Source organism: Apaloderma vittatum, unplaced genomic scaffold, assembly GCF_000703405.1.
Source record: "Apaloderma vittatum isolate BGI_N311 unplaced genomic scaffold, ASM70340v1 scaffold18106, whole genome shotgun sequence".
NCBI classification, from domain to species: domain Eukaryota; kingdom Metazoa; phylum Chordata; class Aves; order Trogoniformes; family Trogonidae; genus Apaloderma; species Apaloderma vittatum.
In genome coordinates, this window is record NW_009721422.1 from 19687 (window position 1) to 28497 (window position 8811).

Sequence of the window (8811 nt, forward strand, 5' to 3'; positions counted from 1 at the left end):
CCTTACTCTGCCTCCTTTTCTCTCTTCCTCCCACCTGTTTTTTGGAGAAGAGTAATTAGCATCTCCCCCAATCTCCCTGGAAAGATACTTTTAGTCTTTTCTTGCCCCTGGACAAAATCTTCCTGGGACACCATCCAGCGAGGACTCCCAGCTTGACAGCTAGAGAGCTCGCATACCCCGCCGGAGGCTCGTCTCCTGGCTCTGTGGACACCATCCGACGCAGCCAAAGATCTTCCACTTTTCCTCTGAACGGAGCATTTAGCGTCTGCAAGCCTGGCACAGCAGCCGTGAGCTGTGATTCAGCAAAGGCTGATGACGGCTGCCCCGCTCCCCCCGACCTGCTGGAGCACGAAGAAACAGCCGAGTGTTTTTCAGAGACGCCGACCATCTTGCTACGTGGCGGCTCCTGAGGACCAAACTCCCCAAATTGTCTCTTGGGGCAGTAGGTGGGGGCGCAGAACTGGGCTCCAGGCGAAGGCACCTTGTGTCAGGTTTTGCCTGATGGGTGTTTGCTTTTGCTCTCCTTTTAGGTCACTTTGCTGACGGACGGCAGAGCAGCGTCAGGACGTCACCATGATGGAGGATCACGCCACTGGCCAGGAGAAGCACATCCCATCAGGTGAGCACCTCCAGGAGGGGCTGGTGGAAAGGACCTGCCTTGCCTGCCGGCGAGAGAATGGCCCCAGTGGGGAGAGCAGTGCGAGGGGTCCTTGGGGTCGGCCGGGAGGAGAGGGTCTGTGTGTGTGGCCGGTGATTGTGGAGCAGGTGGCTGCACCCAGAAGGTGCTCTGGTGTTTGTAGTTGTAGGATAATGCTGCTCTTTTGATATTGTTGCCCAGCAAGGGCGGAATAACCCCTAGTACCCAGACTAGTGGTGATCTTATTGCCGCGGCTTTGCAAGCGTGTGTTTCTGTGTTCCCTCCTCGGTTTGCTATAAACTTAGAGCACTGCTTTTATTTGGAGACACAGCTCAAGAATGCTGCTTGCTGCCTGCTTTCCTCACCTGCACAAGGGAGATGGGAGGTACTGAATAGAGAGATCTGGGGGCGGTGGCCGTGCGAGCTTCTTTCGCCCCATGTTTCAGAGCTGCATTTCTCAAGAAGCCTTTCCTTTCTCATTCCACCGTGCTCCACGATTGAGCTTGGAAACCCACGTAACGCCAGCAAACCTGGTGGTACTCACTCCCGGCTATGCTTCATGTAAACGTCATCTTAATTTTCTTTTCTTGAAGTGCTTTGGACACAGCTTACACCAGATAAATGAGTTGTCTCCAGCCTGGAGACAATCCATTGCATCCATCCATCCCGGGTTCTGTAACGCATTTCAGTCTGATAGCTCCTCTCGGCTTGTAGCCTCGGCTTCGCACATCACGGGTTCCTAGGGATTTTACTTGTGTTAGTTTGAATCTTCTTTTCTGAGTCATTTTCCCCAGCTTTCATTATTTTATTTGCCCAGACTCCTTGCAGAGAGGAGACTTGTGCCTCTTGCCCTGCTCTTCTAAAAGATGACTTTTGCAACCAAGCCTTCACCCAGCGCGTTATGCTGAGCCCTTCACAAAGACCTGCTGGTTTGCGATGGTTAGAGTTAACGCATCGTGGAAGTGCCCGCTCTGGGAGGGAGGCCGATGGCCCCAGAAATGGCAGAGAGGACACCAGTGACTCCGAAGTTGTCCATCTTTTCTGCTTACGTTGCTAAGATCTCCTTTCCTGCTTGTACCATGCTTTGCTGTTTCCAGCTGTCCAGTTCACTGGGCTTTTCTTTTGCTGATGGGTTTCTGCTTGTTCCTTTTGGTGATGACACTGGTGCTTTTGGTTGGCTTTTTCACGCTTTGCTTGCTTATGATTAGTTCAGATGTTTCATAATCTCCAATTACAGTTTCTTGCCGCTGAGGATCTGGGCAATCAGAGTTCATAACTCATGGGCCGTAATTCAGAGCCAAGGACTTGTTCTAAGTATTTGAATGTTTTCCAGGCTATCCCCTTCAGATACCAGTCGATGATGGATCGGATGAGCCTGTTTCTGAAACATCTGACGCTAAGAGCACCCCAACTACGGAAGGTGGGAGCTCTTTGACTTACTGCTTTGAAACCATGATGGATGGGGTCGTGGTAAACCTTGCCGAAAGACTCGCCGGGCCGTGTTCTGGTGGGGTTTCTCAGGAGGAGCATCTTGGACAAATGCTCTTCATTAGTCTCATCACGTGGGATGTTTGCCGCTCTGCAGACTGAAATAATAAGATGGAGAGCAGATTAGAAGGCAAGAGAAGGTCAAGTGTTTATTACAGTTCAGGAAGTTGTTGGTGGTTTTGTTTCCTGAAGACTTTTTACACAGTGACCACCAAGTTCAGCCGGGAACGGTCCCGTGTTGGGTGCTCCCAGGGCCAGAGGTTTGTGTCATTGCGTTCCCCCAAGACACTGACAGCACGTTCTGGTCACTGTGTTCCCTTTCAGAATTAGCTGTACCTTGTAGCTCTTTTTTTATTGCCCCCTCTGTATTTACATGTTCATTAGGACAGGGTGATTCATGCTGGAGTAATGAGGTGGGCAGAGTCTATACGTAAAATAAACTTTGTGCTGGTGTAAAGGTCGTGTCGGTAGGACTCGGGGCATGTCTGTGCTGCTCCAGGGTGTTATCTGAACGCCACATTTGTAGAAAGAATCTAATTCCAAAGCAGTTTGGAGACCTGTTCTCTCTTCGAATGAACTGTATTTTTTGTGTTCCTCTGGCTGTTTTAATCCCAAGTACCTGCCAGTTGGAGACCTCAGGTAAAGGCACTAGTTTGCAAAATTTCTTTAAAAGAAAGATAAACAGAGATGCTGACCTGTTCCAGTCCTGTCCCGCTGGAGGCGTGAGGCCGAGGGATCGTCTGTGAAGCAGCTCTGTTGTGTGCACGTGGCTCAAGAGATCAGTACGTAAAACCTGGCTGGTGCAGAGGGGCATATCGTCCCTCTTTCCAGTTGGATCGGGACTGCCATGATGAGCAGACGTCCTCCTGGTAGACAGAGCCAGGTATCTGTCTGCCTCAGAGCTGCCCAGAGCGCGACGCGGACGTTGTGCTGGGGTGGTTTGTGAGGGTGTCTAGTGGGAGATGCTCTCCCCTGCTCCAGACCGGCGATGTCCCCATGCAGATAGCGCCAGTGGCTGAATTTAGCTGTGCATTTTCAGGCAGTGTTCATGGTAAAGCCTTCAGCTGCGTAAGGAGCATGCTGGAGATGTGTGGTTTGTGTAGCAGAGGGCCCAGCTCAGGGTGTCCTCACAATATTGGCTTTGCTCTGTCGAGCTTGGTTGTCTCCCTCCACAAGCACTGGCTCAAGGAAGGGAGTCGGGCGCTTTCCTGAGTTCTTCAGGCACGTCCTGGCCTCCGCAGGGTTTTGCCACTCACCGGCTATGTGAAAGCTGCGTTGTTTTTCAGATGCCACAGCACCTTTAGTGGAGGAAGGAGACCACGAGGATCAGGGTGGTGTCGAACAGCACGGGGAGATCCCAGAAGGAACCACAGGTGAGGGAGACCAAGGTGCAGTTTCATCTCTTGATGCAGACAGAGCAGGGAGCTGGACTGGTCAGTGCTTAAAAATAACACCGCAAAAACCTCTCGCAGGCATGCTTTGCTCCTGATGCGTGCTGCTTTTCTTCTCCACGGCCTGCAGAAGTAATTCCTTGCTTACAACTGTCCTCTTGCTTTCCCCATCCTGGGGAAAACCTGCAGCCTTTTCTTCTCTCTTTTCCCAGCTCCGCATCTGACAATCTTTCAGCCTGGTGTCTCTGTGGTGGCTTTCGCCTCTCCCATCTCCAGGCTGAGCACTTTACCTGCCGATCCCGGTCATCCCTGCCCCTCTGCCAGCAGCCTCGCTTTGCCAGCGGCCTCGCTTTGCTGGCGAGGACCTGGCTGCTTGTCTCGCTGGTGCTCTCGCTCAGCCCAGCCCCTGCGGTTGTCTTTGAAGCGGCAGGTGAAAACCAGGCCACTGCAGCACTTCTGTGGCTGTCGGCGCGGTTTAGGGATAACACAGAGGAAGCCAAATGGCTAATTCAGCCTGAATGCTCTGTGGGGAATCGCTTCACCTGGGCCTGGTTTGCCAGGGAGGTCTTGCAGAGGCAGAAGGGAGGGAGCTATGGCGGTGCTGGGTGTGCACAAGAGGGCAGGAGCTCCTGGGAGAGTCAGGTCTGTGTGTGAAAAATGAGGATGTGGCCCCTGTGCAGTAGCTGCTGCGTTTTCCTGGAAGCATCAGGCAGGAGCTGAGGAGGGTGGAAGTGAGCTTCTACCAAACACTGAAACAAGCACACAGCGCGCTCCCTCGGGCAACCGAAGTGTCTGTCCTGCATCCAGTCCCCAAGGCTGGTGGTGGAGCCCTGGGCTGAAGCGCCGAGTGGCTCGCCTGCTACCAAGGGTGTGCAGTCTCTGGTTCAGGATCTGGCCGTACCAGGCAGCCAGGAAGAAGCAATGTGTCCTGAACTCTTTGAAAAAAAAAAAAAATGGGGAAAACAACCAAAATCCTAGTTCAACTGTAAAACCGAGACGTACAAATGTAATTGGTTAAGCTGGTTTGAAAGCGGTCACATAATAAATTGAAAAAAATTCTGATAAAGACAAATGATTATTGCTGTGAAGAAAATTATGCTTCTCTAACATACCAGTGTTTCTGAAGTGTCAGATTTGTATCAGACTCAGATTTACTGGTAACAAATAGCAGAATTCCTTGCAGTAAGCCAGGTACCAGACTCCAGGAAGGTAGGGCTCGGGTAAGAGGCGTTGATGTGAGCACTGCCAGCAATGTAAATGTTCAGCGGGGATAGAAATCCCCAAGTTGCCCTACTCCTTAACAGCCTGTTCTGTGCACCTCTGCCTGAAAGAGCGTGTCCTAACTAACCTGCCACCCAGGATGCGCGAGGTGGTGAAACCGTCCTCCAGCCTGGTACAGCCCAGGTGAACAGATCTGCCCAGATCCGTCGCTGGCGTGGCTTAACTGCCTTTCTCATACCGCCTTGCTGATGGGCACAGTCAGCAGGGAGGTAAATAAACTCTCCAGCCACTCGCTTAAACTTAATTCTTCTTTTGATCCTGTTTTTCCCGTACTGTCTCTGAACTGGAACCAGCCGAAGAAGCGGGCGTAGGAGCCACCCCCAACCTGGAGGACCACGCTGCAGGAGATGCTGCTCAAGGTTAGTGAATCGTCTCTCGTCAGGCTCCGGTTATTGCTGCCCACCCGTGATGGGGGTCACTACCAGCTTGGGGATTTTCTTCTGTAATGCAAAGGCTCTGCGCCGAGCAGTGCCGTGGTTCTCCCCGTTCCTGCAGGGGAGGGTCATACAGGCTTTGAATGTTCCAACATACTCATTTCGAGGAGCTGCAGCTTTCCATGCACTGAAATTCTCTCTCAGGTGGCTGAAACCCTGGTGCTTGTTTGTCCAGTTGCAAAACAGGGCATCCTCCAGGCTAGAAAAAGTGATAAGCAGAGCCGGGATGGTGCGTTTAGCCAGGAGGAGCGACTCAGCCTTGAACGGAGTCAGTTTTGGGCCCTGCGTGTCGCACGTGAAATAAGTGAATTGTATAACTCTGATCACTGTGTCTCTTTCTGACATCAAACAGGTCTCAAACCTACTCACTCATGCCCTGACCTCACCATTAAGGGTGTTTTTTTCTCATCCCGGTCCGAGGGAACGTGATGACAAAGCCAGGCACAGTGGGCAGCGAGTGTTTCTAGAGCATTAGTTGTGCGTCTGCTCAGATGAGCCAAGAAATTATCCAGGGACCTCTTGGCTATCTGGAAAGTCTCTCTTGACTCTGCGCTGTTCAGACTTGATGGAAAACTTCAGGATGGGATTTTCCCAAAGCACCCAACGTGAGCTTAATTCTGTGCCCAGTGGGGCAGACTCACGGGTTCAGACTCACTTCGATACTGCTGCCTCGCTGGCACTAACACAGCGCAGCGCTAATTGGGCGCACTCTTTAGAATCTTAATTAAAGCCCATTTCCAAAGATGGTTTTCTGCACAGTAGATGTCACAAATTCCTCTGGTTCCTTGGGCGGTGTCTTTCCTCCTCGTGGCTGCATTAGTGCAATTACAGACATCCAGGTCTTTTAAAGAATTAAAGGTCTTTGCCTTCTCTGCTCAGGGCAGAATTCAGGCCGTCTTTGCTTTCCACACGCAGATGAGCACAGTTACGTGCAGTCTGCTCCCTGCAATTAAAATAAAACCCTTACTTGCCTGGCCAGTGGTTCTTGGACTAGCGGCATTTCTGTATTTAAAATAGCGGCACCACTACAAAAAAGAAATCAGGAGTATTAGCAGGAGGGAGGTGAAGTTCTCTCTTTTGTCTGCCTTATTCAGTCCGGTTCTAGCTACTGTTTCTCACCAGATTTTTAGTCAGACCTTTCTGTACTGTCCTGGGATCTTTCAGCTGTCAGATATGGGGACATACAGCTCACTGGAGCTCTGATATAACCTATATACAACATTTTTAGATTCTTATGTAAATTCTTACTTCTGTGAAAGTGGACTTGTAATAACTTGCTGCTTCCTCTTCCTTTTAATGGTTCTCTTTGTGTTTCTTGATGCCACTTTTCAAACTTAGTACCTGCTAAAAGGTGTCAGTTCAAGATTTCTCTCAAACCACGATTTTAGAGGTCTTTGTATGGTAGTTTCACTGAACTGCTATATTCTCTTAAAATGGGGAGAACATTGATAAAAGACCGAGTCAGTCTTGACAACTTTTCTTGTTTTAATCTTGTTAATCTAACAAAGCAACAATCGAAATCTCGATACTGAAGTGCTCTGATCTAGGCTCTTTAGTTTTTACCCGATCTGTGCTCAAAAAGGCTGAAGAGTATTGGGAGCTGGACCAATTCGTAATACAAGATGCACAGTCTTACTAGGGCAGTTGACTTTAAAGCAATTTATCTCTGTTCAGGGTGAATTCTCCGTTGCTCAATGCGTCTTTGCTTCCGTCAAACGAATTTCTAACAGAAAAGCTCCAGCTCAGCCAGAACATACGACTTAACGCAGCAATTGTTGGGTGAAATTGTAAATGTGTGATGGAGCAGAATTCTCTCTTTTGCCCCTACCGCCCAAAATAAAAATAGAAGAAGAATGTGTCCCTATGACCTTAAGTTTTGGGTTTTAAATGTCACACTTTATACTCTGCCCAAGTGGTGGCAGCAGCGCTGGAGCTCCGGTTAGCCCGAGTGGGTGCACTGCCCAAAATCGCTGTGGCCCGTGGGTACTGCCACGTTTTTACTTGCAGTCCTTTCCGCTGAGGCTGTGTCCTGCTGACATACACGGCGGAAGGAGAGGAGACATGGGAGCGCTCATCAGTGACAGAAATGATCGGGAGAACAACGCCAAGGTGGTTGTAACTGGTGCTATGTCTGCAGGAACATCTCCTGCAGGGCAGGGCAGGACCGTAGGGATTTTGTAAGAGGAGGGGAGGTTGTCTGGCCAGTTTTGTTCAGGCCCTTGAGGCAAGAAGAAATGGTCACTACCCAGCAAGCTGATGGTCCAGTGGTGCTGGTAGATTAACAGATGGGTTTGGTCACAGCTTCTGAAAACCTCTGTAGATAAACCAGCTCGTACAGCGCGGCTGTGGCAGGTGTGGGTTTGGATCCCTGAGCTGCCTCCGAGGCCGCGTCCAGGGAGGAATCTGCTCTCCCACGTGCTGTGGCTGTCACCATTCCTAATTCCTGTGGGGATCAGAGTTTCTTTGAATGCAGAAGCGACTGTAGAGTTGTCTGTTCAGTGGGGCAGCGTGGGACTTGCTTTCTTGCTCTAGATTGATAGTAGAAATCCCAAGTCTCTCTTCAGCATTACACAACTGACTGCTATCTGACATGCCTCTGTTAATTGTTTGCCCGTGCTTTGTACCCTGCGTCTTCAACTCCAGGGGAGCCCAGCTCTCCAAAGCTGCAGCCTGGCCCTCAGGAGCATGTGGGAGATGCAGTAAAAAGAGAAAGCCAGCCCACAAAGCAGGTAGCCGGGGTTCTTCAGCAGCCTCTTCTGCCACACGAAGCAAAGGCTCCGCCAGCAGCTCCCATCCGAATCGAGGTCACCATCCCGATACCCCTGGACATGTACCAAAACTCCCGAGCACCTGAAGATGACGATGAGTTGTGGGAACGTCGAGGCAGAGAAGGCAGTGGCGGGGATCCAGTGCTGGGAACAGAGCTGGGTCCTGGCGTGAGTGCTGAGGGGTTGGCAGGAGCAGGTGGCACAGATGACTCCCTTGTTCGAGATGGGCAATCTCCTTCATATACCAGAGCCCCAATAAAAGAAGACACCGGTGGGCAGGAGAGAGATGAGGACCGTGATATTGATGAAACTTCTGCAAAGGATTTGCGTCCCCTGGTGAATCAGCACGGTTCACCAGGACCTGAAATAGGCTCGTGTCCAGCAACAGCCAAGGAAACTCTTGAAGAATCTACCTTTGGAGAGAAAAAGTCCAAAGAAGTCCTCAGAGACATCTCAGGAGAGGCGCTTCTTGTTGAAACTGAATCCCAGAAAGCAGACCAAGAGGAGAGGGGAGAGCCATTAGGAGGTGAAGAAGTTACCGATGTCACCCCATCCCAGCCTTCTGAAATTATCTCCCCGAAAGAAACTGAGCCCAGGGAGGGAGAAGATTCTGGCCCCGTGCTAGAAACGTCAAAAGACGATGTGGAAGACAAAGATGCTCCTTTGGAAGAGACCGTGCCAGATACGGGAGAACGTCGCACTCCCAAGAAGAAACCTTGTGCCCACGTTGCAGCCGTCAGTTGCGTCCCTCTCCTAAAAGGTGTGTGCAGCCTTTGCCTGCCCTCAGCTCACGTTGCCGGGGACTTGCTCAC

At 50.9% G+C, this 8811-nt stretch overlaps 1 protein-coding gene across 1 annotated transcript in view; it reads left to right on the forward strand.

Annotated features, from left to right (window-relative positions):
- Positions 1–573: 573 nt before the first annotated feature.
- The window catches only part of LOC104275431 (microtubule-associated protein tau-like), a gene marked incomplete at its 3' end in the record, with an annotated part of 14291 nt that continues 6053 nt past the window's right edge, over positions 574–8811 (forward strand). Inside the window, exons 1-5 of the mRNA XM_009871393.1 lie at positions 574–619; positions 1971–2057; positions 3412–3498; positions 5091–5156; positions 7875–8759. Coding sequence (XP_009869695.1) covers positions 574–619; positions 1971–2057; positions 3412–3498; positions 5091–5156; positions 7875–8759 — 1171 coding nt within the window. The remainder of the gene's footprint in view (positions 620–1970; positions 2058–3411; positions 3499–5090; positions 5157–7874; positions 8760–8811) is intronic.